General features: G+C 40.0%; 2 protein-coding genes across 4 annotated transcripts in view; both read left to right on the top strand.

The window, feature by feature from the left end:
• gphna (gephyrin a) overlaps positions 1-2,505 on the top strand; it is a 56,143-nt gene extending 53,638 nt beyond the window's left edge. For 2 of the 3 annotated variants that reach the window (XM_055005817.1, XM_055005818.1), the window contains 3 exons: positions 29-125; positions 265-403; positions 503-740. In XM_055005817.1, the coding sequence (XP_054861792.1) occupies positions 29-125; positions 265-398 (231 nt within the window). In that variant the 3' untranslated portion in view covers positions 399-403; positions 503-740. Of the gene's footprint in view, positions 1-28; positions 126-264; positions 404-502; positions 741-1,044 lie in introns of those variants that run through there. The other variant, XR_008600006.1, reaches the window with a different exon arrangement.
• A 4,099-nt stretch (positions 2,506-6,604) lies between these two features.
• The window catches only part of pals1a (protein associated with LIN7 1, MAGUK p55 family member a), a 38,116-nt gene continuing 31,690 nt past the window's right edge, over positions 6,605-13,030 (top strand). The window contains exon 1 of the mRNA XM_023267960.3: positions 6,605-6,790. The gene's annotated coding sequence lies outside the window, so the exon portion shown is untranslated. The remainder of the gene's footprint in view (positions 6,791-13,030) is intronic.

Genomic DNA, 13,030 nt, shown 5'->3' on the forward strand with positions numbered 1-13,030 from the left:
ATCGGTTTTCTGTGTGTTTGTGTCGTAGCTTTCCTGTGACGTGAAGCTGGATCCCAGACCAGAGTACCACCGCTGTATTTTAACCTGGCATCATCAGGAGCCCCTGCCCTGGGCACAAAGTACAGGTACACACACACACACACACACACACACACACACACACACACACACACACACACACACACACACACACACACACACACACACACACACACACACACACAGACTCACCCATCCATGATCCCTCCCTCTCCCTCCCTCCAGGTAACCAGGTGTCCAGCAGGCTGATGTCTATGCGTAGCGCCAACGGCCTGCTGATGTTACCTCCTAAAACAGAGCAGTACGTGGAGCTGCATAAGGGAGAGGTTGTGGACGTCATGGTCATTGGACGGCTATGATGCAGGTACGTGTCACCTGTTTTCCTGTAGAAGCCTCCATGCATGTTTCTTGGTAGTCTGAGGAATTCTACCGTTAACGAATCCCAACATGTTTGTCTCTCCAGACTGAAATGTCACTCGCTACCGATTACCATGGCAGAGCCAGGACTTCTTGTCTGGACAGGAAACGGGCGGGGGCAGGAAGTGATGCATGTCTACCTGGTCGCCATTAGCTGTGATGTCATATGCAACAGCCAATCGGAGCCAGCGCAGGCTGAATCCTCTTTGGTCTGCTCTGAGGAGATCACTGTATTTCAATGGAGAAAAAAAATGTGAAAAAAAATATATGAAATATGAGATTTATTCTGTAATATTATTATTATCCTGATGATAATGATTATTAATATTCTTAATTAATATTCTATTTATTATTATTATCATGGTTCTGATTGAATATTATCATCTTAGTAGTATTCATGCCCTCTACTCTCCTGTTCATTTGCTTTGTGCGTTAACATTTTCCCCGGTAGATTTAGAGATGTAGAGACTTGCCCCTCCTTCGTCCACTCCTCCTGACCTTTTTTCTCTTTGTCTCACCTTCCTTTTCTTCTTTTTCTACTTCTAACTTTACTACTGCTCTGTTCTGGCGTCCTCTATCCTGATCTAGAAAGCCCCTGATACCGTTCCCTGCAGTATCACCTCATCTGCTCTCGGACCGCTCTGACCCTAGCATCAGTACTGAAGTAAAGGCTGATGAAGACATCTTTTGATTGAAGCTGCTGATAAAGTTTTGTGTCAGAATAGTAAATGTTACTTCTTTTTTTCCCAAAAAAGGACAACAAAAAAAATACAAGGATCCTTTGTAAATTTTTGTTTATTTTTTACATTTTTCTTTGTCCAGATTTAACACTTTCAAACTCTACTGAGACACTAAACCTTCTCATGACTCTCAGTGAAAGCCATGAAATTCTTCTCGGTGGGTCAGTGGCTCATCTGTAGGGTGAAGGTGAGGCAGGACTTAAATCGTCCCTCACCACGCTGGAATGATTTCTTTGGTCTGACATCAAATATACACATCATCGTAATAAAATGCAAACTGGTTTCTGTGATCTGTAGTCATATGGGAGGTGGGCCACTCTGAAAGTCTTAGTTTAACCCTGCATTCAAGTGGTGTTTGATGTACCCAAGTCTCAAGTTTACGTCATAAAACTACAGTAGACTATTATAATACTTAGTCATTGATAAATGTGTTTTTCTGTATTTTTAAAACTAATAAAAGATAAGGCTGACTTTATTCTATATTTTTCTTACTGTAATAAAATCCCATGAAAAGACCAAAACCAGCAGTCTGTTAGTCCATCTCTTACTTTCTGACTTATTTTTATATGTGGTTCTCAACCTGAACACCACTGGTTCTTACTGAAGATGAAACGCCTTAAAGATATCATTTTACATGACGATAAATACGCATTTGCTTTCTCGCTATGAGTTAGTTGAGATGATATAATATCTCATGTCTGTCTTAACTTCATAAAGATTAGAAACTTTTTTTGGTCAAAACGCTGCATTTACGCAAGAAAAAAAGGTCACTTGTAAAAGAGTGAGCTTGGTAGGTGGACTGTATCTTCAAACAGCTGTGCTCTAAAGTTTTTAGCAAATATTACTTAAACAGACGAAAATAATCCATTTATTGGGGACTTTTCGCATTAATCCACATTTGGTGCTATAGTGAGTATTTTGGGTGGCAGAATAGTATGAGTTTGGTCGCTTCATGGGATTTGTTACTGAGGAAAGTGTAGAATTTTGTAATTTTCTTATCTGTTAAGTAGCCAAAGATTACTATACTTAGTAGAGAGCCGGTCTCTAAGGCTGGCTTTTGTTTGGCCAATCAGAAGCCTGCATCTTTGTTCAAATATTTCCGATAAACTACATGAACACGCACGAGCTGCTTGAATGAGTTGAGACAGATTCTATTCCCGACTCAGAAAACTTCGAGCTGACATCACTTGAAAGCAGGGTGTCACATTCAGGTGCTCGTAAACTACACAACGTGTATTTCTACCATGACAATGTTAAGGTGCTTGTTAAAGTCAAAAGAATCAATACAGTTCAAGGCTGTGAATCAGAACATCGTTTGACTGCTTTTCTCTCAACGTACTGTATGTAGTCATATAGAGAACCTCATTTGATATTTAGCCCACTACAAAAGCTTAGTTTATGCCAAGCATTAACAAAAGAGTAGACCTGTTGGCTGTAGTATTCTGCTGATTAAACGCTGACATTAAATTGTTTACCAATTAACAAGGATCATTCAAATGCATCACATGAGTCCCAAGCATTCACCAGAGCTCCTCCTCCTCCTCTAGTTCCTTGGATTCTTCCATTGGTGTGAAACCAGTCCACATGGTCAAAGGTCAGATGCTGCATTCACGCCATATTGGAATACCTGCTACAAAGCTTTAGCAGTTATTTGAATTTGCTGGTACTGAAAGACACCAAGAAGTTCTACTAGAGATCGGTTGTTGCTGCCGATCTTTTCATTTTAGTTTCCCCCACAAACAGGAAGTCAGCTATTTTTGGAGTCTAAACTGAATGCAGCAGCAGTCAGTGTTGGTGAGCTCTGACCATTCTCCTGACCGGCTGACACTCCTTTTCCACACCTCCCTTTCTTCCTCATTGTCCTCTCTTCCTCTTCACTCTTGCATGCCCATAAAGGGGGGCGTGTTTTTCTCTTTGGGCAGGTGTGGTTCCAGGTATGAGACTATGGTGCAGCCTCTGGGCGGAGCCTCTGACCAGATTAAATGTGACAATTTCTGATGTGATTCTTGGTGTGTGAGCTCCCATACCAACGCTGTCTTTATTAAATGCTCTAACAATTCCCAGTTACCTCAAATGCACTGTGTGTAAATATATATGTACACCGATCAGACCAAGCATGACGACCACCTGCCTAATATTGTGTTGTTCCCCCTTATGTCCTCAAAAATGGGCCTGGACCAAAGGACCCCCCAGGCGTCCTGTGGGGTCCAGACCAAAGGACATCTCTGGGTGTCCTATGGGTCCTGGATCAGAGGACATCTCGGGGTGTCCTATGGGGTCTGCACCAGGGGACATCTCGTGGTGTCCTATGGTTTCCGGACCAGAGGACCTCTCAGGGGGTCCTATGGGGTCCGGACCAGGGGGACTCTCAGGGGGTCCTATGGGGTCCGGACCAGGGGGACTCTCAGGGGGTCCTATGGGGTCCGGACCAGGGGGACTCTCAGCGGGTCCTATGGGGTCCGGACCAGGGCGACTCTCAGTGGGTCCTATGGGGTCCGGACCAGGGGACCTTTCAGAGGGTCCTCTGGGTTGTGAATCAAACTTGTTATGCTGCATCCTGTTGATGTTTGATCAGAATGGGGTATAGGAAGTTTGGACATCAAATCTTGGGTGATTGTCGTGTTCCTCCAGATGTTCCTGACTGATGTTTTTGCGATGTCTTTGGGGATATTTTCCTACAGGGGTAGGCCAGTGACATTTAGGATTTCCATGAAGGAGTGTGCTTGTTTTGGGATGATGTTTATTTGTGTGTCTAAGTCTCATCAACATGGACGCCTAAATCCATGGTTTTCCAGCAGAACACCCCATAGAACCAATATGATCAGTGTTATTAACTTCATCTGTCAGTGGTCACAGTGCTGTGGCTGATTGGTGTATATATATATATATATATATATATATATATATATATATATATATATATATATATATATATATATATATATATATATATATATATATCTCACACATCGGTGGCTCATGCTGCGTTCGTGTCATTTAACACAGATTCAGTAGAACAGTGAAATCTTTAAATTCAGTCACTACGTCTGAGGCAAAGATATTAAATTGAAAATTCTGAAACATTTCTAAATTTAAGTTTTTCCTCCATTCGGCAGCTCATATTTACAGTAAGTCCGTTGTGACATGAACGCAGCATCGGAGAGCGTCCTTGCACCTGCCCAAGGAGGACCAAACCCAGATAGATTCATTTGAATAAGAAGAAGCAGGTTATTGTTAAACTGCCTTTGTACTGAGTGATTCGTAACACTGGACTGAGCTCAGTGTCACACTGCACACACTATAAACTATGACCAGCACTTGTAATGAAGCAATGACACAGCGTTCTACTACTACTGTATAAATATAATGAAGAGGATGTTTTTTCTGTAATGATTGAAACTGAAGATGAATTAATAAAAATAACCCTGATTATTCTGTAACTTCTGTTGGGCAAGTCAATTTTTCTCAAATTATCTGGGATACAATGACAAAAAAATACCATCATGAATGAATGTTTGTCCCTGTATTATGTAGGTACTTAGCTTTGGAATGAGGGAGTAGTGGAGGTTAAAGATCTCAGTAAAGAGGGCTAACAAAGTCTCTATGGTTATTAATGTACTCAATCAAACCATGGTTTTGAACACTTACTAATTCTGCCATTTTAAATATGTGACTAATTTTAAATGTGCATTCAAGATAGATAAACTAATGTAAAGTTTAATTTCAGAGATGATGTTAGGACCTTGCCTGGCCCAGACCAAGAGCCTTTAAATGTTAACATGATAACTATAACGTTAAACTTTACCAAGTTATTTCAGAGTAAAATTAATTTAATGTGTGCTTTAGGTGATTCTACTTTCTTTTAATGCTTATGTTGCTTATTAAAGTCTCAGAAAGTGCAGGATAGCTAAAACAGTGGGTCTCAACCTCTAGGCTCTGAAATTAGTTTTATTTATAATCATATGTAAAGGTTTGCCTCCAATAAAGTCTACATACAGCTGTAAAGGCCACGGCATGGCAGTGTTGGGTTTCCAATGATTGATGGAATTACTGAAACTCGGGAAACCCTTCCTCCAGAAACAGCACCTTCAGGTTCAGCTGAAGCTTGTTGTTCATCACATGGAGAAAGACAGATGCTTCTGGAGGAAATGTCTGTGGTGGATGGAACAAAAATGGGCTATTTGGCCACAATGACCCAAAATATGTTTGGAGGAGGGAAGGTGAGGCCAAAAAACACCAAACCTACCATCAAGCATGACGATGGCAGTATCATGCTCTGGAGCTGTTCTGGCACTTTAAACAAAGTAAATTAAATAATGTGTTGAGTTCCATCAAACACATCAAAAGTGGAAGAAAGGGTGAAAAAAAAAATTTAAAAAATGTAAGTTATATTAGGCTAGTAGAATTAAGGTTTTCCAAACTCCTAACTTAAACCCCATCATCTCTGGACTGTTCTGAACAAACACGACAACATCCTGAAGCCAACAGTTGAAGTTGAACTGCACAAGCTCAGTATTGAGGACTGGTCAAACCTGAGGACGGCTACCAACAGCACCTAGCTGAAATAGAATTTACCAAGAGACATTTAACCAAATATTACCATTACTGTATGTTGATTTTTGAGACAGATTTGATCACATTGCCAAATGACTGATAATAAATTTATGGAATATCCAAAGTGCATGATTCATTTTATATATATATATATATATATATATATATATATATATATATATATATATATATATATATATATATATATATATATATATATCTCACCAATAACCTTTTGTTTTTAACTTTAGTAAATTGTAGACCTTGATAAGCCATGATCTATCTATCCAGATATCTACACACACACACACACACACACACACACACACACACACACACACACACACACACACACACACACACCTACACACACACACACACACACACACACACACACACACACACACACACACACACACACACACACACCTACACACACACTTCTGAATGTATGGTAATACTTCTCTTGAGGATCTGGGACAATGTTTCTGCAATCAGGGTTTATATGGTGATCATGTAGCAAAAGCAATCATAGAGTTTAACAGGTCAAAGGTAAGCACAGTTCTTAGTGTATTTGTGTAGGTATATACAGCTTATACTGAATACCCTTTAGCTGCCTCTTAGTGAGAAAAAGTGTTGAAATGGGAAATTGAATGATGAACAGTTTTAACGTGAGTATCCGAAACTAAACAGTAATGGTATATTTGTACTGTGCAACGTTTGCGTACTGCAATCCATGTAGCAACGTGTTTGATTGGCTGAGAGGAAATTCCTTTCATCGCTGTATCCAATCAGAGTGCTTGTTTTATCTAGCTGTGGCCCGGAGGCCCCCGCCCCCGTGTCTCCTGTTGGGAATGACAGTCTGAGCAGAGGAGGAGGAGGGAGAGGTCCGATTAGCGACCAACAAGTCTGGACTCCGAAACTCTATTACAGACATATAGCGCGGTTTACGAAGTGGTTGGAATAAAATAATATTTTACTACGAATCCCCAGTTGGACTTAGCAGCTGAGAGGAGTACGTGGACGGCTCAGGGACGGAGGTGAGTGCTCGGTGTTTTCGCTCGGGGCTGGAGCGGCTTTGTTATCAACAGGTGCCGCAGGAAGGAGCTAGCAGTTAGCTCCGAGCATTCGCCTCATACTAGTCAGTAAAACTAAACACTGTTAATGGATAATAAACTGCTGTTCACAGACGGTGGATACTCACTAAACTGGAAATAAAGGTTCTTACCAGCGATAGGCACGCTGTTTCTGCTGAAAACTAAGAGAAGTGGCTAGCCTTTAGCTCAGCTACTCATAGGTTACTTTGATAGAAGAAGTGACCAAAACTGACATTTTTTTCTAGCTAGCGTCAGGTTAGCTGGATGTCACCCCACCCTGTCTGTGAAATACTAAATGATAGTAGTAGTAGTAGTAGAGTCGCACACTTACCTTAGGTAATTATTGACCCCAGAGGTTTGTGTCGAAGTAGTTTTTAGTTGGATTAGTGTACAGTTTTGACCCCGTTGCCCTGGCTAATGTTAGAGGATTTAAACCATACACTGCTATTGGTAGATTTTTTGATATCTAGCCTGACAGGTCCTGCCTGCTGTAAAAACAGACAGAAACGGAGGGTTTCCCCGCTACTGGATGCTGAAGTTAAACTGAGGGTGGTCTCTGTGGTCATCAGAGCAGATGGAGGGATAATAACCTGAATGAGCTGCCTCTAGGAAATGAAGATTTAATTCCTGTCCTACCTGCTGGGTGTCCGTGTTGTCAAAGAGCAGATATGTGAGCCTTATGTTGTGAATGCAGTAACCTTGGCTCTTATCTCTGAGAGGACGGTATGTGTCGGGCTGTGCCAACATATGATTACAGCAGAATGAAGCAGGTGTGAATAGTCAGAGTATGCTGAGTGACTTATTACAACTTTAGTTCTTAATGCGTTCCTGTGTTTTAAATCCCCAGATTAGTCAGGATCACCTGGCTGTTGGCTGGTGGCTTTCACAGACACAAACATTTGCGCTAATATGCAAACGAGTGAAACTGAAGCGACACAGAGATGAAGATAGAGAGGACTAAGGAAAACACATTACTTGAAGACTATAACAGGGGTGTCCAACATGCGGCCCGCGGGCCAAATGCGGCCCTCCAGAGGGTCCAATCCGGCCCTCAAAGTGTAAAAACTACAGAGAAGACATTAACTGCAGATTCTAAATTAGTAAAACTATAAATTTGAAATAATTTCTATACCATGACAAGTTGTTTTGATCATAAAGTAAAATACTAGATTGTTCATTGTTGTTTTTGTCGTTTTGTGTCTGGATTTTGTAATATTTTGTCTTATTTGTGTTGTTTTTTGTTTTTTTGTCAGATTTCTTGTCTCACGTTTTTGTCATTTTGTGTTTCCCTTTTGTCTTGCTTGTGTTTGTCTATTTTTTAGGGATTTTGTTTCTTGCTTTTGTAATTTTTGGTCTTCTTTGTATCATTTGTGTAATTTTTTTCTCTTGTTTTTGTCACTTTATAACTTTTTTGTCAATTTTTTTATCTCTTGTTTAGTTTCATGTTGTCTCATTTTTTTTGTCGTTTTGTGGCTTGTTTTTGTAACTTTTTGTCTCGTTTTTGTTGTTTGTCCATTTTTTGTTGCTTTGTAACTTTTTTGTCTAATTTTTTGTCTCTTTGTTGTTTAGTTTTGTGTTGTTTCTCATTTTTTGTCATTTTGTGTCTTGTTTTTGTCATTGTCTTTTATTGTCTGACTTTTGTCGCTTGTCTCATGTTTTTGTCATTTTGTTTTTCTTTTCTGTCTCACTTGTGTTAGTGTCTTATTTTTGTCATTGTGTGTTTCACTTTATTCATTGTTTTGAGCATCGTTTGTCTGGCTTGTGTCGTTTGTCTTTTTTTTTAGTTATTTTGTTTCTTGCTTTTGTCATTTTTGGTCTCGTTTGTGTCATAAGTGTAAGTTTTTTGTCTTGTTTTTTTCGTTTGTCCATTTTTTTCACTAACTTTTTTGTCAAATTTTTTGTCTCTTATTTTGTTTAGTTTCATGTCGTTTGTCTCGTTTTTTTGTCATTTTGTTCCTCGGTTTTGTAACGTTTTCTTGAGAATTTTCAGATTGTTCATGATGTTTTGTAAAAAAGATAATTCCTGAAATGTGAACATTTTTGCTCTAAAACATGGGAAACATTAGAAGTTGTGGTTGTTTCTAGGTTATTATGCTGTGATTTTACTGGTCCGGTCCACTGGAGATCAAACTGGGCTGAATGTGGAACTAACCTGAACTAAGATGAGTTTGCCTCCCCTGGTCTATAACTATCAGCCACACGGTGTTTGTTCTTGTTTCCTAAAATCTGCTACTGACAGCGAGTCGTTCTTCCTTTGCAGTGTCATGCTCGGTGCCTCAGGCTGATCTGATGATAACGTTTTGCTGCATTGGTAGTTTCCCCTACACATCGTCATGGTTTAGTCAGGTTGTACAGGACAAATTAACTCTGTTTTCCTTAAGCAAACACCACTAACACACCCTGAGGCAGAATACTTATTGGGAAGAATTTACCAGTAATGTGAAGTATCTCAGTGTCACTGACTGAGATATCTCACTTGTCTAGTTTGATGAACTTAAGAACAAGAAGTTAGGAATGATACTGTAATTCCTTCTACTGCTGTGGTTCAACACAGTGATTACCTGCTGATAGGATTTAGTGGAAATGTAACCATTGCATGGTGCTGTCCTCACTGAAAACAATGGAAAATGACCATAAACCTATACCAAAGTTAAGCCACACTTAATGAGTGACATTTAAAAAAAATATTGAAGTCCAGGAGAAGTAGGAAATAATTTCTGTTTAGTAATTCTGATTGCTTTTAGCAGTAGCTAAGAAGCCTCATTTGTGTATCAGTAAGTTACTACAGTGAAAATACTTTATCACGTTTGTGGTGAAACTAAATTAGCAGGAATTTATTACAGGTTAACAACAGGATTTTCAAAACCTGGAGGCATATACAGTAGTGGAAAACGTTTTCGGACACCCTTAAAAGTTTACACAAATCTCAAAAATTATCATGAAATATTTGTGGAAAATCTTTTTTGTGTTTCTAAAGGTGTGGTTGCATTAGACAGACACAAACAGACACAAGTGATTTATTTTGTTTATTGTTTACAAGAAAAACTAATAAAACTAAATTCTACCAAAATGACCCAATACTCAAAATTTCTTATTTTTATGGAACCAATAAATTTTAAGTTTTTGGTGGCTTTTTTTAAGGATTTGTGTAGTATTGTGACTTAAAAGAAATTACACTTGAAGACCTAAGAGTGATTCTTAATGCATTCTGAAAACTATTTTCCACTTCTGTGTATCAAGCCAGCTGGACCTGTCCTGTACCTTCTTCCAACCAGCTGTCATCCTGAGCTGGACGTGTGACTAGATGATTGTGTAAAACTCTACAGTATACTGTAAAGGAGCAGTGGTATGTGATGAGAGCTCTGAACTGACCTTTAGATAGGCTCTACTGCCAGGTATGAGGTGACATCGCCATGGCGACAGGGTCAAAGCTGACTTCTACGTCCACACAGAGTGAGTTAGTGAAGCAGAAAGGTGAGGACGGGCACGTTGGGCCACAGGCCAGTAAAATACAGAAGTCCTCTGTTCTCTGGAATGCTCACTCTCTCACTCTCACCGTGCTTCTCTGACCTGATTGGGGCCTAAAGTTAGATGACTGCCAAATCAAAATGTGTCACCAGATTAAGGTTAGGCTACAGCGGGGCCAGTGTTGGCTCCTGGTCAGAGTCATCCACTTCTGAAGGGATCAAAGTTCCCTCCTGGTGATGATTTCTAGTAGACAGTCATTAAACCTGCCTCAGCCGGCTAAAACAATCCATTATAAGTCACTGCTTAATTCTGCCACTAGACTTTAAAGATTGTAAAAACCATGTTCTCTTTCTGTGGCAATTTCATCATGTAAAGAATATAAAGATAATTAATATTATTTGGGAGATACCAACCAATGGTCAGACTGCAAAATCAGAGCAGTCATCTAGCCTGATGCTTCTGGTGGACCAATATTTTACATTTTACATCTATCTGTCAATATTAGCTCCATAAATAAAGTATTTATTGCACTATTACTTCATAGTTGGAAACCTTCCCACTCATTGCTTCTTTTCTAGTTTAGGTCATTGTAACTGACAGTAAACATTTAAAGCTCTACCTATATTCCTCCCTCTCTCCTTCTTTCACTCACTTCCTCGTTGTCTGGTACAGAGTGGTACAGCCTTTTTTAAGAGTGTGTGTTCGTGTGTGTGTTTGTGTGTGTGTGTGTGTGTGTGTGTGTGTGTGTGAACAGTTAAATGAAAGATAACGGTTGGTTCTGCCTCTGCTCCTGATCACTGCGCACAGAGATATTCTACTTTTCTTACTCGTCGCATCACATAATATTTGTTTGATTTTCAGTGGCTGTTCAGCGATAGTTACTTTCTCTCAGATCAGTCGTCATTTGAGAGGTTTGAGTGATCACAAAGCCTGATCAATCAGTGATCTGTCTGTTGGATAATCAGGGAATTTGTGGCACACTTTAGAAACTGCAGTTTGAGAAGTCCATGGACCAAGTTCCTTCTAGGCTTATGTCTGGAGATCAGTTATTAACTGCAGTGATTTTTTTTTATGTTATGGGTGTAATATTTTGCAGGTTGTGGCTTTAACTGTAGTCCAGGAAAAAATGGTCAAATTTCACTTTAGAAAAGGTTTCTTTCATTATTTCTTACTTTCCAGAGTCCACATAGTAATGAGTTTGTCTTTTTGTCAACATTGTTATAGAGTGAGTTGTCTTTTTTTAATAAAATTTATTAGAACTTTGATGAAGGATCCAGTTGATTGTGTTCTTAGCGGCAGTAGAAAGTAGTTAGTGCGAGTTAAGACAGCGTGACACTGGTCAAAACTTGCAGTGTTTAATCTTTTTGACTTTCTCACTTGATGTCTCTTTTCTCAGAGCCTCGTTTTAGTATTTAGTATAGAAGGTCCTCGGTTTACGACGTCCTCGACTTACATCGTTTTGCTGTTATGTCAAAACTGGTTCAGTGGAACTAGTTGGCGAGTGGAGCGGATGATACATCGTCACGCTGCTAGCGTACCAGATGAATACTGTATGTACAGTCATCACGCGGCGCTATAAGCCAGCTTTGTTTACATTTGCTGCCACATTGGATTATGCTACATTCGCTAACTTCATTATGGCTCCAAGTGTAAGTCAGACTGACAGTTTACATTTTCGCAGGTATTTTCCTACTGAGTTGTGTTTCAGTGTGAGCTAATGACTGTTTGTCGTTACTGTAGTTGTACAAATATGTAAACTGATCGATACCGTGATGCACGTGACGGCTTGGTTTACATTTTCACCGGAGTTTCGGCTTCCAGTGAAAATCGACTAAGGTCACACCGTAGGATCGGAACTCTGATGCAAGTCGAGGACCTCCTGTATGTTTTAATACGGAGCAGATCTCTTTTCCTCTTAGTCTCCATTAGAAGTATTCCTGAGTGTACCGCTGTAGCGATCACCTTGTCAGTAGAAACTGAGAAACAGGACCTAAGCTAATAGTAGAATTAATGCTGTTGTTACTACTATGAGACTGGTGTCAGATCTAATGTGTTCCAGCTGCTTTTATAGTTGGAGATGCTGGGTTTAGTTTTCCTACAGTCAGAGGAAGACAACTCTCTGCAGTAACCAACCATCCTACAGTTTTCATGCGTTATGTCACGCTCTGCTTTCTGTCAATCACTTGACCATATCACTTCACTGGAAGGAAGTCTCCTCCAAGATTTTACAGACTTATCATAAAACCAATTACCAGATATGCTTCACTGTCTTATCTATGTCTTTACTGTAAAGTGGACATTAAAGTTCATGTGAAAGAATGTGTAAACCTCAAAGTGTAGATAGGCAGTATAGACACTGCAAAACATTTATAAGTGTTGAGATGCTTCTATCTGTCTGTAAGCTCTGCTCTGTGGTGATATTTAGGGATAAACCTCACACATACCAACTTCGTCTTTGAGAGGGTCTTTCAGCTTCCTCCCAACAACGTGCCTTATCAAGGTTATGATGCAGCCTCTAATACACCAGCAAGGCAGGGTCAAGCTAACTTAGGCCAAGGGTCTTCAGCTGGATACCCCCCCACAGCGCAACAGCGACCACCAAGTAATGCAGCAGTCCCGCCTTTCTACAGCTTCTAGAGAGGACTCCCTTCTGCTCCCTTCTACTTTAGAGGTGGAAACTTTAATGCAGTGAACCAACGTCCAAGAAACCCAGTG

Source organism: Amphiprion ocellaris, chromosome 20 (assembly GCF_022539595.1).
Source record: "Amphiprion ocellaris isolate individual 3 ecotype Okinawa chromosome 20, ASM2253959v1, whole genome shotgun sequence".
Taxonomy (NCBI): Eukaryota; Metazoa; Chordata; class Actinopteri; family Pomacentridae; genus Amphiprion; species Amphiprion ocellaris.